This window comes from Carlito syrichta, unplaced genomic scaffold, assembly GCF_000164805.1.
Source record: "Carlito syrichta isolate Samal-C Ts95f unplaced genomic scaffold, Tarsius_syrichta-2.0.1 Scaffold311106, whole genome shotgun sequence".
Taxonomy (NCBI): domain Eukaryota; kingdom Metazoa; phylum Chordata; class Mammalia; order Primates; family Tarsiidae; genus Carlito; species Carlito syrichta.
In genome coordinates, this window is record NW_007255202.1 from 93,030 (window position 1) to 114,885 (window position 21,856).

The 21,856-nt window shown below is 39.2% G+C and overlaps 1 protein-coding gene across 1 annotated transcript in view; it reads right to left on the reverse strand.

Annotated features, from left to right (window-relative positions):
- The window catches only part of LOC103271022 (unconventional myosin-XVI-like), a gene marked incomplete at both ends in the record, with an annotated part of 162,407 nt that overhangs the window by 88,981 nt on the left and 51,570 nt on the right, over positions 1-21,856 (reverse strand). The window contains 2 exons of the mRNA XM_008068502.1: positions 107-231; positions 8,393-8,501. Coding sequence (XP_008066693.1) covers positions 107-231; positions 8,393-8,501 — 234 coding nt within the window. The remainder of the gene's footprint in view (positions 1-106; positions 232-8,392; positions 8,502-21,856) is intronic.

The window sequence follows — 21,856 nt, forward strand, 5'->3', positions numbered from 1 at the left end:
ATGATCATAAAAATTATTTGATGGTCAATTATAACCAATCCTATACCGTAGAAATCAACTTAAATTATCTATTTTAACAATTCTGGTGACAATCCTATTAACTTACCAAAGTCACTCCTTCGTCATTTTTCTCATTGACATTGCCTCCAGATGACAGGAAGTGTTTGACATCTGTTAACATACTCATGGGTCTCTGAAGCTTCATCTGACGCAGTGAAGTCAGATCCACTCCTAGGGGGAGAAAGAGCCTTTCAACCAGAATGTAGAGATGCTTCTCCAGTTCCTGGGGGTCGATGCTTCACTTTGTCACCTATTCTTTCAACGTGTTCCCCTTTGAAGCACCTCTTCCACTCTGAACTCTCACACAAAGTATTGAAAGCATTTGTCTTTGCATACATTCTATTTCCCAACTAATTATAGTCTATAAAGAACATAAAATTATCTATTATATTCTAAAGTTATGATGTGACATCTTATACATGGCAGGCTTTCAATGGATATCTGTTTTGGTATAAACCACCAACATACATTGCCCAAAGAACAATTACTTAAATTGAAACAAGTAACAAAGATATATTTTTGCCCTCCATACTTTGTCAAAATAGTTGCTCCTGAAAGCAATGTAGTACCCTGAAATAGAAAAATGACTTTTAGCATTAAAATCTGGAAAAATCTGAATCAAGACCGAAGTTTAGTTCTAACAGTATTGCACCAATGTTCTTAGTTTTGACCAAGGTACCATGGCTATGCAAATACTAACATTAGGAGGTGATTGTGAAGGGTATTTCAGAACTCTCCACACTGCTTTCAAACTTTCCTGCACATCTGAAATGATTGGAAAATAAGCTTTACAAAATCATACTCCAGTTGAACATTTCACAGCCATTAATGTTCATAAATCAACGAACATTGAACGAAGAACCCACAATCAGATTTAACCCAGGTGGATGATTTATGCACAGAAAGCTATTCAGCATTTATGTTGCAACTAAAATTCGATGATGAATAATCTCTATGGTAGCTTGTATCTCATTATTTATGCATTCCCCGCTCTTAGCATTGGTCCCTGGACCAAATAGGCATTTAATTAATCTTCTAAGTGAAGATCATGATGATGGCAATGGTGATATCTCCCTATCAGCAGGTGTTGCTGGGAACCAGCCGTTCTCAGAGCACTTTCTGTTTTTTATCTGATTAAGTTCTGGTTACAAACATCAAGAGAAAGCCTGGCACCATGGGCCCCCAAATAAAGGCGAGATTTGTAGTTCACTTCCTGGGGTTGATTCTGGGAGGGTTACTTAACCTACATGGACTTCAATCCTTAGCCACTCATGTAATAATATATAGTCCAAGGGGATGTGAAGTCATAGTTCATGCTTTTAAGATCTATCTCCATGGCAGAAATCTCATCACACATGTTGCATATCTACTGTTCTTTTTCTCCTTGGGGCACTCCATGTCCACCTCAGTCCATAGCTCATTCTTTGAGCCTGGGTGGGCAACAGGGCGGGGTATTCAGAAGCCAACCCACCAGGGTTTTAATACTGAGTGTACTGATTACTACTTGTGCCATTGTGGGCAAGTAATTTATCCCTTGCCTCAATTTCTTCAACTGCAAAATGGTACTGACAGTTGTTGTTTCACAGGTGTTATGAGAATGAGTTAAAACATACAACAGATTTGGCTTGCAGTCAGCATGCAATAAGCTGTGATTAATAGTCAGCCTTCTGGCAACGTGGACTGTATGCCTTTCATTTATGCGTGTTGTTCTTTGCAAAAAGGAAGTATAGAGCAAGCAAACACAACAAAGCAAAATACGATATTTGAATAATGCAGCTTGATTGAAACACCCTGTTCAAAGCTAACCCATTTAGAACCTGAAATAGAAATACCGGCGACCATCCCTTACCTTCTGAATACTGGCATGCCATTTCAGAAGAACTAACAGATTTCCCTAATAGAGTCATTCAAGGTCTTCATGGAAGAACTCAAACTGTCACTCTTCTCTCATTTTTAGGATTATGGAAATGGATTTGTGATTAAATTTCAGCAAATATAGTTTCTCAAATCTGAGCATTCAATTTTGCATGTGGAAGTACCAGAAGAGTCTTGTAGTTACCCTACTCTAACGTTACATTATTTTTTCCCTTTTACCCTGTTGCGATGCTTACTAACGTTATATGTATCTTTGAAGTAGTTATTTAAAATATTTAAATTGAATAATAAAAAATAGAATATGATAAAAATGAAAGACACAAATTAAAATGTAGAAATCAGACATCAGTCACTACCAACTCATTTACAATATAATATATTAGGGGAAAACAATCTATTTTAGTCACTGTTATGAAGAGACTACAGGGGCATGTTATGACACTGTATCCTAATATTTTAAGACTCAATTTTTAATATGACACCAGTGAAAATGTGATTTTTCGATTTTTAAAAAAATATATTCAGGAAAGAAGCATAAATCTCTCTTTGGTTATACAACATAACCCAAATTCCCTCTTTTCGTGGTCAAACACATTTTCTTGAACTGCTCATGTATAAAACCAACCAAGAAGGGTCATAAGTCTCTTTTGTAATAGATAATGGGCCGATTCTCATCTTTTGGAAGAAATTTAGTTTTATTTTTATATTGTTTTCTGATAAAAAATTAACATAAGGCTTAGTTAGATTTATTAATTTATCAGGAATCTGGTCATTTTTTTAAAAATAGGAATTAAGAAGCAAACTTGTTTACCTAATATTCATAAGTTGTTATAAGTAAAATTATTACTGACTGATCTCATTTGATAGTATCAATGGATACTCCTGCAAAAGTACATTAACATCTCACGTCAGTCTGGATCCTAACTTAACTTTCTTTCATCATCCTTTATAAGGTAACACTGTTTTTGTAACCATCCAGCTTTTCCTTTTCTCCATTCTGCACTGGGGCTGCTCCATGCCACTATTATGATAATTTTATGATTATGCTGAATTGTGCAGTTGTAAATTCTCCTCAGGTTTTAGGAGCATACTGTTCTGCCCCTCTTCCAACGTTTTTTTACCTTCTTGCCTTGGTACGTAATACTCCCTATCCCTGATTACTGCAACAGCTCGGCTGGTTTTCCCAGGGTTGTCACAGTCCTTCACCTAAAACTCGGTGTAAGCACCGTTTCTTCTGTGAAGTTTTCTGTGGTACTCTTAGGGAAGGTAATATCCTTCTTCCTTGGAGTTTTCATGAGATCTGCACACATCTTATTTGTATGTGTTGTCATATGTGATTGTGTTATCATTTGGTCCTACATAATTCACCAGTTTTGCATCCTAAACACAAAACCAAACAGGCATTTGCAATGCACTATGATATGATGCAACCCCCACGGGATTCTCTAAGCTCATAAAATTGCAACTAACCCTGATTCTTATCATCATGGTAAGCTTCCTAAGAGTGCCAAGGAGTGAAAGAGTTGGGCAGGCAATTAAAGAAAGGTGGTTCCAGCAAAGATAAATGAACACGTTCAAGTCAAAAGGGTATTGCTACTCTCCACTTACCTTTTTCTCCTAACATTGACAGCAGGCCCAATGTGGGACCGTCTCTTGCAGTCATGCAGACTGTACTCTCAACTAGGCATGAATCTGAAGGGGTTGGTGCAGCAACAGAATGTTGAATAAACTGCATTTAACAAAACATTTATGAAAAGATTAATCCTGTGGTCCTCTGCAGAATGACTGGGGTAGACTAAGCCTGGGGCCAGAAGACCAGTTTCAAAGACTGGTGGAATAATCCAAAATAGAAAGATCAGTGTTTTAAGTAAGTCAGTAACAGTATGGTTAGAAAGGGAGGTAGAGAGATGTCAAATAAGTAGAATCTGTAAGATTTGGTGACAATTAGACATGAAGGATTAGGGAGAAAAACTTGATGTTCAGATAGCTGGGTTCCTGGCTATTATGGCAAAATATAGAATACATAGAGAGTATGAAAGGATAATACTAAATTCCATAGTGACATGTTATTTCAAGTTATCTGACATCCAAGTCAAGGTGTTTAATAAAATCACACATACTGAGGCTCTTGAAGGATAATGAAGCTGCAAGAATATTCTTGGGAACAGACAGGTGATAACAACACAAGGAAAAGAACGTGCTAACCCAGGAACCATGCATGGAAAGAGAGAAGAAGATTCTCCCAGACAAAGCTCTGGGGATGACCAACATTTAAGGAACTGGATAGAAAAATGGAGCAGTCAGAGGAAACCCAAGCAGGAGCTCGAACAGAGGAGAGAAAGTTATGGGAAGATCATTGCCAGAGACAGAGTTTCCCTAAAGAGTGTGACCAAGGTCATTGAATGTCATAGAGATGAGATCACATAAAAGGACACAAAGGTGATCCCTGGATAGGAAACAGAGGACAGTGACAGCAATCATTGCAGGGGCATTTCCAGGTGATGTGGAGTGTCAGAAGATGAAATTCAGTGAGACGAGTCACAGGGGATCAGGAACTCAGGAGACTAAACACAAATATGCTTCCTAACAGAATGGGCTTGAAAGGGGGCCAGTGAGTGTGAACAGATGCAGAGGCAAATGAAGCTTCTGTTTTCTTTCAGGGACAGGTGTATGTGTGTGTATATAAGAAGGGAACCCAGAAAACCAGAATCTACTTATAAAAAATTGTGCATTCATTCTTCCATGTTTAAACTTCAGTCACCTTCAAAGTACTCTCCCTTGGAGGCAACATGCCTATCAAGATGCTTGTTCCATGGCTCAAAACAGTTGTTGACCTCAATTCTGATGCCTTTTAGTGCTTCTGCCCCTTTTTTTTTTTTTTAGTTTCACCTCTTCCACAGGGGCAAAACATTTCCCTTTGAGAAAGTTTCATCCAGAAAAAAACAGAACAAAGTCGCTCAGGACAAGATCAGGTGAATAGGGAGGGTGGGGCACGGGATTCAGGCCATTTGGGGTCAAAAACTGCTGAACACAGCACTGCAGGTGCGCTCGTAAATCACCCATCATGAAATGGGCGAGGTCGTTGAAAGAATCTCCAAAAGAATATTCACTGAAGCCAAACGCCATCTCTCACAAGAACACTAGCTAGTACACTGATGCTGATGGGTTCCTAGAACACCTACCTAGCAGGGGAAGCCTGTAGTATCAGGACCCCACCATCCAAAAGATAATTCCGGTTCTTTGGGGGTTCACTATACATATATATGTGTGTGTGGGGGTGTGTGTGTGTGTACACACACACATATAACATTATATATAGCATATATGATTATATATAATATGTAAAAGATTATATATAATGTATATACTAATTATCTATACATAGCATCTTTCGTCCTAGGCCACCTTGGGTTCTCCCGTCAGTGTTTTCTTTTTAATGCCAGCTCGTTTTATAATCGATTGCCTTCCTTGCTTGCCAGCTGGTTTGCCTTGCACTGGAGATCTAATATTCATCAAATGCTCAATCAGCTCTCCGTGGTTGTCTCGTTTGACAGCCTGGCAGGCTCAGGCGGTGAGCCGAGGTTAATTGCTGTCCCTGAGTTTACAGTGTAAGCCGGTGGTGACAGCACAATTAGGACTTGTGACCGGTGATTTTCCGTGTAATCAACTTGCTCGCGAAGCCGCCTGCCTCCCCCTGCCACGTGCGTCCTGATGTGACAGGGCGATAAGTACTCTGATGTGGAACCGCACGGCGCAGAATGAAAATTCTAAATTCTGGGATTGTGACCACCTGGTTATAATCAGGCAATGTTGAAATACTGAGAGCCAGAGAATAATACAAATCTGGTCTTGGGATATTGGGAACTTCTAAAGCCATCAGTGCATGCTGTCACAGCAGATAACTCAGACAGCGCACCAACCAGAGGACTCGAGAATAAATCGAATTAGACGGTATTTACTAGGAACTCCAGCAGATGACACAGATAAGCAGGAGGGAGACCAACCTAAGCAGAACCAGACTGTGAATGAGGTGAGGGAAAGGCAGATGGACCGGAAGGCAGGGGCCGGGGCTGCATATAACAAATGGCAGACAGAATTAAAAACTGACACGATATTAAATTGAGTTTGCTCCAGCAAACATGTATTTTACAAACTGATTGTGACAGTCATAGTAGTGACAGATTTTCTACTAACCATGCAAAAGTCAATACCTTTCTCTTGCTGGTTGTTTTCTTAATCGTTTTTTTAAAAATCAGCCTTCCAAAGAAATATATTTACTTTTGTTCTTGACACAGGAAAGATAATGCTGACCTTATCGACACGACTATGTCCTGTCAAACAAAATGCTCTAACGAGTTGGAAAGGTTTATAAGCACTGTCAATGCTTTTGCAAATAATGATAATTTTATTTTCTAAGAAGAAACACTTATTGCTGTGACTTTTAGAAATTCAGACAGTAAGAAAAGTAGGAAATTATAATCATGTAGAACTGCAACAGCTAAGCCAAACACAGTCAAGTTCTTTTTTTAAAAATTTGGCATCAGAAGTTTTGTTTTATTTTCTAAACCACTTTGTTGAAGTATGACTGACCTCAAAAAGTCATACATATAAAGTGTATACAACCCAATAATTCTGCAGATAAGCATACACCTCTGAAACCATCACCCACGTTGTATACCATAAACATATCCATCACCTCCAGCTTTCCTCTCACTCTCTTTATTTACTATTATTTTTGTTATTATTCGGACATAAGAACACTTAACACAAGACATATCCTTGTCCCTGGGTGCTGTGGCTCACACCTGTAATCCCAGCACTGTGGGAGGCTGAGGCAGGAGGATCGCTTAAGCCTGGAGTTCAAGACCACCCTGAGAGACATAGTGAGACCTTTCTCTACAAAAACTGAAAAAAAGAAATTTAGCCAAGCATGGTGGTGTGTGCCTGTAGCCCTAGCTACAAAGGAGGTCAAGGTGGAATAATTCCCTGAGTTCAGGAGGTTGAGACTGCCGTGAGCTGTGATGGTGCCACTATACTCCAACCCAGATGATAGAAAGAGATGCTGACCAAAAAAAAAAAAAAAAAAAAAAACCCAAACAAACAAACTAAAAACTGCCCTCTCAGCAAGTTTCTAAGTATACAGCACAGTGTTGTTAACTATAGGTGCCATCAGACCAAATTTTTCAAGCAAATTCAGAATTATGAGCCACTGGTGATAATGAACTTCCCAACAGTAAAATCTGCACAATTTAGAGCCTCCTTCCTTTTACAAGTAAAGGATTTTGTGTCCAAAAAGCCACTGTTAACAAGATTCGAAGAAAATGAGTGAGCTTCTCTTTCAGTGATACATAGGTGAGCAAGTGAGCTACAGAGGGACGACTGACCCAGCCTGACCCAGCTCTGTCCCAGAGCCCTGACGTGTGATCCTCACTGACATATTATCCCCATCAAGATAACAATCCCTACCTTGCTTTCACAACTGATGAAACCATTTTTTTTAAAGAACACACTGCTGCAAAATATTAACCATTATTATTCTAAGCCATCCTCACAATAAACCTTCTTCATAAAAGCAAGCTGGAGGAGCCTAAGAACACAAAGAAATAATAAGGCAGATGTGAAATCTTAGAGGCAAAAAGGAGAGCTTCTTAAGCACTGTGTGCGCTTAGAAAACTAAACTTTTTCTCTGACCAAGGGACATCCTTGAAAAGATGGAAGTTTGTGGTTGTTGTTGTTGTCTATACCCAAACAGCGGGGGGTAAAAATGGAGGTGCATAATTCTTTAGTTTAATACTATATCAAGCCCAGAGATTCAAACATCTCCCATTGTCTCAGGGCAGCACTTACTCATGAGATGACTCACAGGGTCTGGGTAATTATACGTCCTTTGTCAGGGAATATATGTGGGAGTTCACACGCATCTTTCAGGCTAACACCATGATCACAGAGCTTTCTTCCGAAGACTTCTGTGTTCCTATGTGTCACAAGAAGTGGATCCGCGGACAATGCAAAAACTGCCCTTGACTTTAGCCCTCACTTACTTGCATGTAACTCCTGACTCGGACCGCCCGCCCCTAAGAGAACACACTTCAGATGACCTTGCTCTTGTTAGCTCAAAATTCAATTGTGCCAGTTCACTTCCCTCCCCCTCCCAGGGGAGAGTAGGTTATAATTACAAACCCAGTCCGCTAATTATGGACTTGAGAGGTCTGTTCAAATGTTCCTCCGTTGTTAGCCTCTCGATTTCTGCTGGCTTGCAAAAGTGTACATGGACTAAAACCACCATGCAGCACACAGGGAGAGTGACAGAGAGTGGAAGAGAAAAAACACCTCATTTTACACCTTCTGGGGAGATGGCAGCAATCCAAAATCATTTAAGTATATCTAGAAAAATAAATCGATGCTTTGAATTCTACCAATTCGTGTCTTTCTATAGTTCCACAAAGCTTTTGCCTACCCTTTTCATCCAGATAAGTCAACAGGATGGCACTGGATTCCGTTCCTTCTACGGCATAATCCAACGGGATGTTTCCATTGACATCCTGGAGGAGGACATTGGCTCCAGCCTAGATTGAGAAGAAAAATTAAGAACACTAAGCATACTGTGAAAATAAAAAAGCAGATCAAAAGTTTCGCTTCAATCTTAGTTGAGAAACAGATCCAGGAATAGATTATGTTAGATGCAACCCTGAGGAGATATGTGGGAAACTGGAATTATTTTTTAAGATAACTAGATAAAATGACTGTGGTCCAAAGTTCTCGAAAGTTTCCACTGACTCTTGTCAAGACCTTGGCCCCAGCTACCTCTCCCCACCTCTGTTGCTAAACCCCAAATTTCAAATCAGTGGCCACTAACCTATTCCTCTGTGTTGACTGCCCCTGTCTAGTTTCCAAGCTGGTCTGGCTTTTAACCCCATAGAAGTGTCCAACGACTTTAAAGAATCTACAGGGAGAACTCTTTTACGAACAAGCTGAACTTTGACTGAACTTTCACCATCTAAAATCTTTAAGCTCCTTGATTTCCACAGAAGAGCATCTTCGGGAGCATCTGGGAGCTCTACACACAATGATGTTTTTGTAAAGGCCTGGGCTAATGGGTCCAGGTTGGTTTTTTCTTTCCAGAAACTATTTTCTAACAACAGGCATAATCTTAGACGTTAGTGGATTGACTGTATTCTATGTGGTTATTCCACATCTTTTGGCCTCAAAGGGTGCTTCACCAGTATAGTACCTCTGAGCACCACTTTTTTACCCACTGCTCATTTCAGCTTTAATACAATGATAGATTTGCTCTGAGTCTTTTAAAAAAATGGCCACATGAAAGCACATCACTGCTCCACACTCTTTAATGAGTGCCATAAAATTTATCTTGCATGGCTAATATCTTTTCTCCAAGGGCATGGTGTGAATAGACACCCACTGTCTGCAATTTTCCATACACCTCCCAATATCATGCCATTAAACTGAGGTCAGACAAATAGAGATTTCCCCTAATTCTTTTACAGAATAGGATTCTGTGTCGTAATGCTAGAACAGTTCTCATGACATCTATATTCATAACTTTATATAAAAATGTGATTCACATTCACAATTTTATTATCAATACGTAGGGTTTTTGTCTTCTGTCATTCTATAAATACAAAAGGTTCCCTGTAGAGATTTTCAAAGAATATTCTAAATATATTGTAAAAAAAGCAAAAACAAAAACAAAAAACAGAAAAACAAAATATAGGCTAAAGTGGTACAATAATCTATACTTTAATATTTTCCCCTAAGATGAGTTGAATCGCTTGCCTCACCATATTGAGGGAACCACACCGTATCTTTAAAAACTTTGTAAAAAATACTTCTTTATTTGAACAGAGCAAGTAATATATTTCAAGTTTTTATTTACCTAAGAAAACCACATCATTCTAAGGCTGTAAAGACTTCAAATGATGTTTTCAGTGTCTTTAAGTTAATTTTAATGAATTGGAAAAAAAAACACCTTACTTCAGGCATATTCTTACGTAGACATTGCTAATGATTCTTTTTATTTAGTCTCTAAGCTACAAGATTAAGATTTTGCATTTCTACTCAAAAAAACAATTGTTTAGGAATCAATCAACAAGAGACAGAACTACAGACTGCCATTACTGATTTCAATATTAAGTGTTGAATCTACTCCACTCCACTAATCAGTGGGAGATCACCTTTCCCAATTCATAAATGTTTCAAGTAAAATCTTGCATATGCCAAACACCTGGGCACAGGGTGACAGTGAATATAATTAAGAGTCATGCATTATTAATCAGAAATAAAAATAAACAGGAAACTACCTTAGCGTTATGATGGAGTGGTACACTTAGAAGGATTATTTTCTATTATTTAAGAAGTAATGAGGCTTTTTCAGAGAAAGTCTGAACCTGAAACATGATGTTGAATATCTTAGCTGGGTTCAGTCACTGAAATTTCAACTCATTAATGGCTGATGCTTCTGTGCTGCTAAATTACCACGTATTATTCCCCACATAAAAGCCAGCCTTCCTGAGGGTTGAGAGTTGCCCTATTCACAGATCATGTCTTAATTCATTTCATGCTCTCAGCACCCACCAAAGTGCCTGGCACATATCAGGAACTAAAAAGGATTTCTTGAGACAAACTGAAAAAGAAGAAGTCAAGAACTGAACTTAAACCAGTTACTGATAATTGAGGCCAATAATTTATAATACCATAATAATTCCTTTAAACTAAATATTCTGACCTTTATGTTCAAGGGTTTATAGATATAATGGCAAAATCACTATACTACCTTCACATTTTCCAGACGGATAACATTTGTGAAAGAATTTCTCCTTATCTTATTTATTTTCACTTATTCTTTCTTTTGTTCCTTCTTTCTTACTTGCTTTCTTTCCTTCTTTCTCTTCCTCTTTTTCTTCCTTCCCTCTCTCCTTCTCTCTGTTTTCTTTCTCCATCCTTCTTTTTCTTTCTTTTTAATTGCAAAGATGCAAAAAATCTATTGAATTAGTCAGTCGATGGGCAGAGTTTTTTTAAAAATCAGATGTCAGTAATTTTATGACAGTTCATATTCTTAAATCCCTTACAATTATTTACTAAGTTTTTAAAAATTTATAATATCCGCTTTATCTCTCTCTCTAGTTAAACAATGTGCATTAATTCCAATGTTTCTCCCCCCTCCCCACTACACTTTATGTTCAGATAACTATTCCTAATATTGATTTTGTGAAGGCACAAATTTTGGCTAAACACAAAAAACTAAAGTAATATTCCTACTGTTTTTTGAGCTACTACACACGACAGTTAAGCAAAAGGAAAGAGTATTTCTCTCTATTTAATCCACCAAAGTAATCTGTTCTCAATGAAGCCTTTTGGGGCTAGCTGCTGTCAGGAAGTGGAACCCTGAAAACCTTGACAATGAAAGCAAAGTTTGTAGGTTCTACGTTGTGCCAACTCCCAATCAACCATCAACTCCAGGTCCACCTGCAGGGTCCCATACACAAGCCTCCTTCACCAGCTGGACCAGTATTGGGTCTTGTCAGTCGAGGGCGATGGGGGAACACGGCAGGAGGAAGGGGCGTCTCCTTCAGGCTTTTGCTCGAGGACTTGGGGTCCTCTTGTCGGTGTGTGCAAGACCAATGCTGCGTATCCTCTCGTAAGTTTCCCTAGCAGCCCAACAGGAAGTTTCTCTTGTACCCCAGCAAATGACCCACCAATTACTTTTTCTGGCCCCCACCTGGGAGCTTCCTAACTAATTTTGTGCTGGTTCCTGAGTTTCCTGCTTCCCAGGGTTGACCTGAAGCACCTCCCTGAATTTGCATCCATCTTGTAAGCAATAGCCACATCCTCTCCACTGGGGGCTGATCCCCATCCTGGAGGATGGGGCACTTCCCAGGCCCGCACCCCTCTTCCCTGGGTATCTCCCTCAGTCTCAGAAGCGAGATCTGCTCCCTGCACCTGCTATTCCTGTATTCTTCAGCTATCCTGGTCACATTAAGTCATTGCTTCCTTTTCACTAGTTGACTGTTATTTGGATTCAGTCTTTCTAAGAATATTGGTGGGAATTCTAGATAGATGTTTGCAGGCTATCTTTTAAGAATAGGGTGGTTACACAGGATGGACCCTCAAAGATAGGATTTGGGGATTAGTGCAGCTTTCCTGCAGGACTTGAGTACACTGCCAAGTCCCAAGCCAGCAGGAAACCAGATGTTAGTAATTCAGCATGGAGTGGCATCACACTATGGGTGACTGTGCTTTAGTGTACACTGAAGCAAGACACTTGTGTGTTTCCGTGGCTGCAGCACTTAACCAATATGGCAGAAACAATGATGACAAGGAATGTAGGGTGTCATAGATTCCCTCTCCGAGTTTTTGTAAGACTTACAGAACGAACAAAAAACCCCAACAGGCTTAATTAAGCCCTGTAACTATAGGCAACAAGTCATAATATGAAAACCAGAAAGGTTCTATATTAGCTTTAAAATAATGTTTCATATTGAGAGCGTCTATTGCTGAAAATCAAATACAAAATTTAATTGTATAGGTTGCTGAATTGCAGTGTCAGTTGAATTCACAGTCTCATCACATTTTTATCTGCTGGTTCCCAGGAACCGGGATGGAATGAGATCCTGAAACAGGAAATCGGAGTACCTGGTTGGACTGAGAGGAAACAGACACTCTTGAACCCTCAAGTCACCCTGAGCATCCCTCACCAGGGGAAGTAGCTTATCCTCCCATACCTGAAAAGATTTCCCTTTGTTGGCTTAAAAATTCTGCGATGACTTCACCTGAAAAAAATGCCTTGAAAATAGGTGGCTGTTTTCTTCTTGACCCAGTATAATCACCTGACTTTGACTAGATTCATACCTAGAGTGAAATCTCTGTATTCTTTGGGGAAAGTAAACACTTGGATTAAGTAGCTTACACATCAAGAAACATGAATGATTTTTTCATATGTGTGTGCGTGTGTAATACACATATTTTATATCTGCAGCCAAAAGCCAAAATTCCCACTAATAATTTTAAAAATACATTAAATGTAGGCCAGCACAGTGGCTCATGCCTGTATTCCCAACATTTTCAGAGACTGAAGCAGGGAGGACTATGTGAGTCCAGGAGTGTGAGACAGCCTGGGCAACACAGGCAACACTTATCTCTACAAAAAATTTAAAAAATTGGCCAGGCGTCGAGGCACATGCCTATAGTCCCCGTTACTTGGGAGGTTGAGGTGGAAGGATCACCTGAGTGCAGGAGTTGGAGGCTGCAATGAACTGTGACCGTGAACTGCATTCCAGCCTGGGTGACAGAGTGAGATCACTCTAAAAATTAGAAATATAAATAAATATAAATGAACTAGTAAAATAGAAACAACTACTTGATGTAATCAAGAGAACTCTGAAGAAAACAAGAATAGAGGATGTAGGAAGTAGATATAACTTCTGGTGCTGAGAGACATTCTCCCAGGTACAAGTTTATATATGGAGAACCCATATATGGAAATTATTGATTAAAAATTGTGCATTTATTCTCACATGTTTAACTTTCAGTCACCTTCAAAGTACTCTCTGTTGGATGCAGTACACCTATGAAGATGCTTTTTCCACTGCACAAAACAGTTTTTGGACTCGCCATTTTGATGCCTTTGAGTGCTTTTCCCATTTTTCATTTTACCTCTTCCACATCGGCAAAACATTTCTCTGTGAGGAATTTTGTCATCTAAGGAAACAAAAATCCCTCACTTGGGGACAGATCTGGTCAATGGGGAGGGTGGGGCTCGAGGGTCATGCCGTGTGGGGAGGTGAACTGTCATGGTGGAAGAACCAGCCACTTGCTTGCCACAAAATTCACTGAAGCTGAACACAGCCTCTTGCAAAAATGCTAGTTGGTTACACTGATGCTGATGGGTTCCTAGAATACTTACATAGCAGGGGAAGCCTGTACTACAAGAGAACCACCTTCCAAAAGATAATTCTGGTTCTTTTGGGGCCCCCTTTATACATACATGCATACATGCATACTTGGGGAATATATGTAGGTATAGACAAACCTACATTAGACAAACAAGGGCAGAATAGGAATTCACTGACAAGGATCCACTTAGATGCGATTCCAGATTTGTTGGGTAGCCCTTGCAGATGGGGGAAAGGAGGGGCAGTACTGGGAGGGGGATCCTTCCCCGGTCCAGGATGTTTCTTCTTGCTCCTAGGGCACCACTGTGAGAGGGACGTTTCCTGGTTAAGTGGAAACACTAACAGTGTACACCCTCCAGGCAGTTTCACTGCCACCCAACATGGAGCTGCCTAATTTTCAGAACTAGCCTCTGGGGCCTGGTGGGATTCCCCCCACGGTCCAGAGGCCGCAGCAAAAGTCTCACTGAAAGGGTCGAAATCTCAGTCTTTCAGGACTCTCTTTGGTGCACAATCCTCCTCCCTTCTAGAAGGGAGGTTGCTCACCGCATCTGTTCCGATATTCCTAAGCGTTCCCTTTGTTCCACTATGCAATTAATCTAATAATATTCCAATGAGGAATATATGAAATAATTTAAATGCCTCTTTTGTCTATGGTGAAGTAGGTGCAGCTACTGGTTAAGCATATGACTCTATCAAGGAAAGTGTACGAGGGAGACCCCAAAAACCTCAATTATCTTTTGGAAGGTGGGCCCCTTCTAGTAGGAGTACAGGCTTTCCACACTAGGTGGGTGTTTTAGGAACCAATGGACATCAGTGTACTAGCCAGCGTTGTTGGGAGAGGCTGCGTTCAGCTTCAGTGAACTTTTTTGGAAATTCTTCCAACACATTTACCCATTTCATGATGGGTAATCTACGAGTGCACCTGCCCACACTGAGCTGTTTAGCAGTTTTTGACCAAAACCGGCATGACCCCTGTGCCCCACCCTCCCTCAAAGGGAAAATTTTTTTTGCTTTTGCCCACGTGGAAGAGATTAAACAAAAATAAAAACAAAAACAAAAAACTAATCCCCCCAAAAAAAACAAGACAGCAGAAGCACGAAAAGGCATCAAAATGGACAAGTTCACAAACTGTTTTGAGCAGTGGAAAAAGCGTCTTTATAGGTGCATTGCATCAAACATAGAGTACTTTGAAGGTGACTGAAGTTTAAACATGGAAGAATAAAAACACAATTTTTGTAAGTAAATTCCAATTTTTAGGGGGTCCCCCTTCGAATACAAGGCTTCGGATAATAGGATATGGCAGTGTCAGCAGACTGGCCAACATGTCCTGCTAAAAACATACACTCTTCCTGATATGATACTCAGGAAAGCATCATAAGTGCCTGTTTGAAGCAGGTTTTGGAATGCTACAAATAGGTATGCATGCATGTAGAGACAAACATCCATGAAAGTAATAATACTCCAGTAAGTAATATATGAAATGCTTCAGATGCTTTTTTTGCCTATGGCAAAGAAGATGCAGCTACTGATTAAGTAATGACTCTACCAAGAAGCCAGGGCCAGAAGGTCCAGAATTGGTAGACTAGAGCTAACAGTCAGCCTTTGGAAAACTTTAGAGTAGGTCAGTGGGTTTCTTCGTATCTATCTTTCTTTGTCATCTATGCCTGTTTCCTTCATGCTTTCTTCTGAATGCCCCGTGACTTCCTGATTCATGCTCCATGCAGAATCCTTTGTCTTACCTCCATGAAACAAAAACTCACTCTTTCTGTGTCTATTGTGCAAGAGAGGCATTCCCTGAGGAGAACTGGCAGGGAGTTTTCGCACAACTGTGTAGCATATTTGCATTTGGAGATAATGCCTTGCCTACCAAGGGACACCTATAAAGCAGGGAATGTAGATTCCTTGGCAGGTTAGACTAAAATACTTTGGCAAGTGGAGATTTTGCTGTCTCCCAAGTTATAGAACAATGATTCACACAAGTTCTATAGCAAAGCCTGCCCCTTTAAGATTCGGGGTTCCAAATCCACCTTTACACTTGAACATGCAGACACTGAGAAAACACTATAAAGCAAATCAGTCTGATGCACTTGATTGCAGTACAGAACGCTTGACTGACATCTTACACATGCACATGTGCAAAGTCTGCTGTTCTTCCCCTTTGCATAAATTAATTTTATTTCGAGATTCCTTGTTTTCACTGTACTTTAAGATCAATTGGAGCACCACTAATAAGATTCATGTCTAGTTTTTATTCTCAGTCCAGCTAACTCAGAAGTAATGCACAATTTTAGTTGGTAATGGATCCCACTGGAACTAAGGAGCTGATGAGTTGCAAAGCAAGACATTTCCTCAAAATGTCAGAAGACCTCTATTAATACCATCAGGAAGGTCTAATTTTTAACATACTGGAGGTGACATGACCCAGGGGGTTGGGCCGCATTTATAAGGTATTATGTTAGTTCTTTAAAAAATATACATATGACACTTTGATCACTCGGATATAGCAAAAGCAATCTAATCGATTTTGTGAAGTGAGAACAAATAAATAAATAAATAGATCACTTTTGACATTGCCCATTTATAATCTGAGAGTTTAAAAATATGTGTGTTTTAAACTGTAATTTTTCTCTTGTGAGATACACAATTGACACTCTTAAACATCTTTTTTTTTTTTTTAGAAAACAGGATTTATTGAGAGGACGGAAAATGAGAGGACAGAAAAGCATCCAAGGTGGGAGGGGACCCGAAAGGGTTGCCCCCTTAAACATCTTTTAAAAACTTTTTTTTGCACTTCAAAATTCATTCTTAAGATGTAAGCGTACAGTATATAATTTTCCAGCTATGAATACAAAAGTGAGAGAAAAATGCTCCTGAATTATTGCAGGCATTAATTACATTGCTTCCTTGGATACACATCTCAGTACTTTCTGTACGAAAGGAGGAGTCAATATTAAACATTAACTTTGACTTTCTCATGTATCGATGTGTGCATGATTGCATACATTATGGTTTTATTGTAAGGGAGGAGAAGCAGGAAGAGTGAAGATTTTAGAACAGATTTTCATGTATGAAATGAAGAATACGCAAACCTGAATTTACTTTGCAATACAGAAACAATAGCTTTAGCAATCACTACATACTCTCTAAATCTTAAATGAGATTTAAAAATAACTGAAGGCTAAGTTTTATAAAAATATGTGGATTAGGAGCTACATGTGTGAAAAGCATAAAGAAAGTGCGAGTTGAAAAACTTCTATACTTTCTCATGATTCAGGAAAAATAATTTATGTTTGGTGTCACTCACAGCCTAAGTTCTAAGGATATGTGTGCACACACATGTGCGCATATGGAAAATATCTTCTTAATTGACCTTCCTATACCTAATCAGTGGATGTCAAATTTCTTACACTAACAGTAGGTATGAGTCATTGTCTCACTGAAAGAAAAATATCCAAATTAAGAAAAACTTAATACAACTCAACACAAATACGATATTTACACACTATAGACTGTAAGGCAAGACTTTCAGTATGGCTTTAAAAGCAATCAGTCACGTCATGATTAGTTTTTCATCAGGGAAATAATATTAATTAACAGTATATCTGCAAAGTAAGCAGCAACCCCTCAAATACTTTCTGCAGTTGGAGACTGGATAGTTCCTACTGGGAGCACATTTCCTTTCTAATTATTGAAAATAGAAGGCCACGTGACTTCCAATTTATCCAAAACTGTTCCCGGAGCATTGAAGATAGAATTCAAATATATCATTTCCCCCCACATAGAAATTTAATTTACTACATGCCAGATGGAATGTGAACCTAGAGGTGAACAGTTCCTGTCAATAAACATTTTACTGGTTTGTGTTATGTAGCAATTCCAATTAATCTCAGAGAATGCATGTGCAAATTGTGTAATGTAGTGGTAATTCTCTTACACAATAATGCTGAAATTTTAAGGACAGTCTTTAAAGGGCATCTTAATAAGCAAGCACTACCGTATGCTAATATGTTTTGACGACTTTTTAATTTTTATATAATTTCAAACTTACTGAAAGTTGCGAGAGTAATACAAGGAACTCATATGTCGCTGCTGTAGATCGCATCTCCCCCCAAAGATATGGTGAAGCCCTAACCCCCAGGACCTGTGAATGTGACCTTATTTGGAAATAGGGCTATTGCATATATAATTCATTAGAAGAGTCACACTTGAGTAGGGTGGACCCATAATCCATTATGCCTGCCATCAGTCACAGAAGAGAGAAAACTGGAAATAGACACAGAGGTAAGACAGCATGAGGGTGGAGGCAATGATTGGAAGGAAGCTGTCACAAGTCAGTGAACACCTGGGGCTACCAGGGTCTTGAAGAGGCGAGAACAGGTCAGTCCTAGAGATTTTAGAGGAATCAGTGTATTGCTGACATCTTGATTTTGAACTTCCAGCCTCCCAAACTGAGAGAGAATAAATTTCTGTTGTTTTAACCCACCCAGTATGTGGTATTTTATGATGGAAACAATAAGAAATGAACACAATATCACTGACCCAGCACAATGGACTGAATGTTTATGTCCTTCCCCAGATTTAAATGTTAACATTTGAATTCCCAAGGTGATGACATCAGAAAGTGGGACCTATGGGAGATGATCAAATCATGACCATAAAACTCTCATGGCTAGGAATAGAGTCTTTGCAAAAGAGACCTCAAAGAACTCCCTAGCCCCTTCCATCATGTGAGGACACAGGGAAAAGACGGCCACTTCTGAACCAGGAAGTGGACCCTCACCAGACTCCAAATCTGCTGACACCTTGATCTTGGACTTCTCAGCCCCGAAAACTATGAGGAATACATTTCTATGGTTTATAAGTTACTCAGTTTATATCATTTTGTTATAGCCCCCCCCAAAACTGACAGACACCACAATTCACTAATAATTTATACTTTTTCCTATTTCTGCACATGCCCCTACTCTCTCTCTCACCCTTCCTCCTTCTTCCTTTCCTCTTCTCCTTCACACATATTTTTAATCACTTGAAAGTAAGTTGCACACATCATGCTTTCTTACCCCTAAATATTTCAGTATGTATTTCATAAGTACGATTTTCATACTATGTATTCTGCAAGAAAAAAAACTGCCATGTGCTATTTATATAAGTTATCAAAATCAGAAAATTCAGCATCAATAGGTTTTGTTGCCTAAATCACATTCGTACTCAAATTTCCTAATTTTTCCAATGATGTCCTTGATAGCCCTTTCCCCCACATGGCTTAGGCTACAATCTAGGATCACCCATTGCATTTAGAGGACCTTTCTCTTTAGTTTCCCTCAAACTCACTATATACCTATTAGAAGGGTCAAAACCCATAACGCTGTCAACACCAAAGACTGACAAGGATGTGGAACTACAGAACTCTCTTTCATTGCTGAAGGGAATGCAAAATGGTCCAGCTATTTCGAAAGACAGTTTGGCAATTTCTTATGAACTAAACATACTCTTGCCATATCATCCAGAAACTGTGCTTATTGGCATTTACCCAAAGGCACTGGAAATTTGCATCCACACACACATCTGCAAACAGACATTTATAATAACTTTATTTATAACTTTCAAAACTTTGAAGCAACGGAGATGTCCTTCAACATAAATAACTGTGGTACCTCTAGACATGAGCATATTATACATAACTACAAAAAATGAGATACCAAGCCATGAAAAGTCATAGAGGAACCATAAATGTATGTTACTAAGTGAAAAAAGAAGCAAATCTGAAAAGTCTAAATATTGTATGATTCCAAACACCTGACATTCTGGAAAATACAAAACTATGGAGACAGTAGAAAGGGTGGTCAGTGATTGCCGGGTAGTCAGTGATTGCTAGGTGTCAGTAAGGAAAATCAGCAAGCAGAGAACACAGGATTTTTAGGACAGTAAAAATAAGCTATATGTTCCTGTAATGGTGGGTATATGTCATCATACATTTGTCCAAACCCATAGAATGTACAATGCAAGCCGGGCTCGGTGGCTCAGCCTGTAATCCCGCGCCTTTGGGAGGCTGAGGTGAGTGGATGGCCTGAGCCCGCGGGTTCAAGACCCGCCTGGGCAGCGAGACCTCATCTCTACAATAAATCAAAAAATCAGCCGGGTGTGGTAGCGCGTGCCTGTAATTCTGGCTACTCGAAAGGCTGAGGCGGAAGGATCGCTGGAGCCCAGCAGGCGAGGCTGCGGTGGCCGGGAGCGGCCACTGCACTCCAGTCTGGGCGACCGAGTGAGACTCCAACTCAAAAAAAAAAAAAAAAAAGAATGTACAATGCCAAAAGTGAACCCTAAAGTTCACTATGAACTTTGGGTGATAATGACATGTCAAGGTAGATCCAACAGCTGTCACAAGTGAACTACTCTGGTGAGATATGTTGATAACGGGGAGGCTGTGAATGTGTGGGTGCAGGAGGCATCTGTGTAATCTCTGTAACTTCCCTCAGTGTTGTTGTGAGCCTAAAACGGTTCTTTCAAAAGTCTGTAAAAAGAAGGTTGGCATCAAACATGATAGGGAAAGTAGGAAGTAAACTTTATGAATGAATGTTTTAAGTTTATGAATGATAGATGGTTTCTCTTTTAACCAAAGAAAATTTTGTATTGGTGTGCTAGTAGAAAAAAGGGAAGATGACAGCTATAATGGACACCATCAGTTATTTTAGGCCAAAAAACCTGCTACTGGCATTTTGTAAGCCTTTATTTTAATAACAGGGAACTATGTTGTGATTCTAGAGATTTACCAGTATCCACATCATGTGGACCCAAGGCTCTCTTCCACCTCATCATTTTCACTGGTCTGAGACTCACTCCACTCCAGGGAATTTATCCATTAATCAATGGGATGGGCTTTGGCAGTAAGCAAGCTGGGTTCTTGCTGCCTACCGGCTGATCTGACCACATTCTGATGTGTAATCATTGTCAAAATGTGAGAAATGTTCTTTATGCTGGAATTTATGTTGGTTTTTATTTTCTCACCCAGGCTCTCCAACCTCAATGACTCAATTTTCTTACATCCATTCAACCAAAGTGAATTACGAGGTGATACCTTTTAGTTTTGACACATGAGCTGGAAAATGCAGGCACCCTTGAAGAGGCTTGTAGTTTGGAAGATATTGCTGATAAGCAACCTGTAGATTTTTTGAAAGGCATGAATGCCTCAATCTAGAAACAACCAGATTAGGAAAACCACACATTTCATATTTTTTACAGAAGGGTTAGAAAATTTACTATTTAAATAATTTTATTATATAGAACAATTGCTTTTTAAAGCTTTAAATTATTAAATGAATACAGTTATCTGAAATTTTAAAGAAAGTAAAAAGAAAATAAACTAATTTAAAATCTCTCCACTAGGAGTTAAATACTATTTATATTTCAAAGGGTTTACTTATTACATGTACAGAGACATACTGTAAGCACTCAAAGCATATCTCTTCAGTGAGAGCATTGTTGAAAATAAATTGAGAACATAATATGCTTACAGCTTTATATCCTCATGTTTTAATAGTTAATCGTAAACATGTTCCCTCCCATGTCATTAGGTAGTACCTAAATGACTACACCATATTCCATTTATATACCAAATTCATTTAGTCATTTTGTCTTTACCCATTGATTTTTACACATCACTATTATAAATCACACTGTTGTACGTAAATCTAGGCAACGTTTTCCTTTATCCCAATATTAAATATTCCCATAACTGGAATTACTATCATATCAAAGAGTATAACACTATTAAGGTGCTTAATACATTTTGCTTAATGCTTTAGTGTGTCCATTTTACTGAATTATTAAACCATCTAGTTACTTAAGCCCCAAATAGAGAAATTATTGATCTCTCTCTCTCTCTCTCTCTCTCCATACCCATCAAATCAATCAACACTCCCTGCTGACCTTCCTTCATGATGAATCACAATCTGATCATTTTTTTTTTTTTTTTGAGTTGGAGTCTCACTCTGTCACCCGGACTGGAGTGCAGT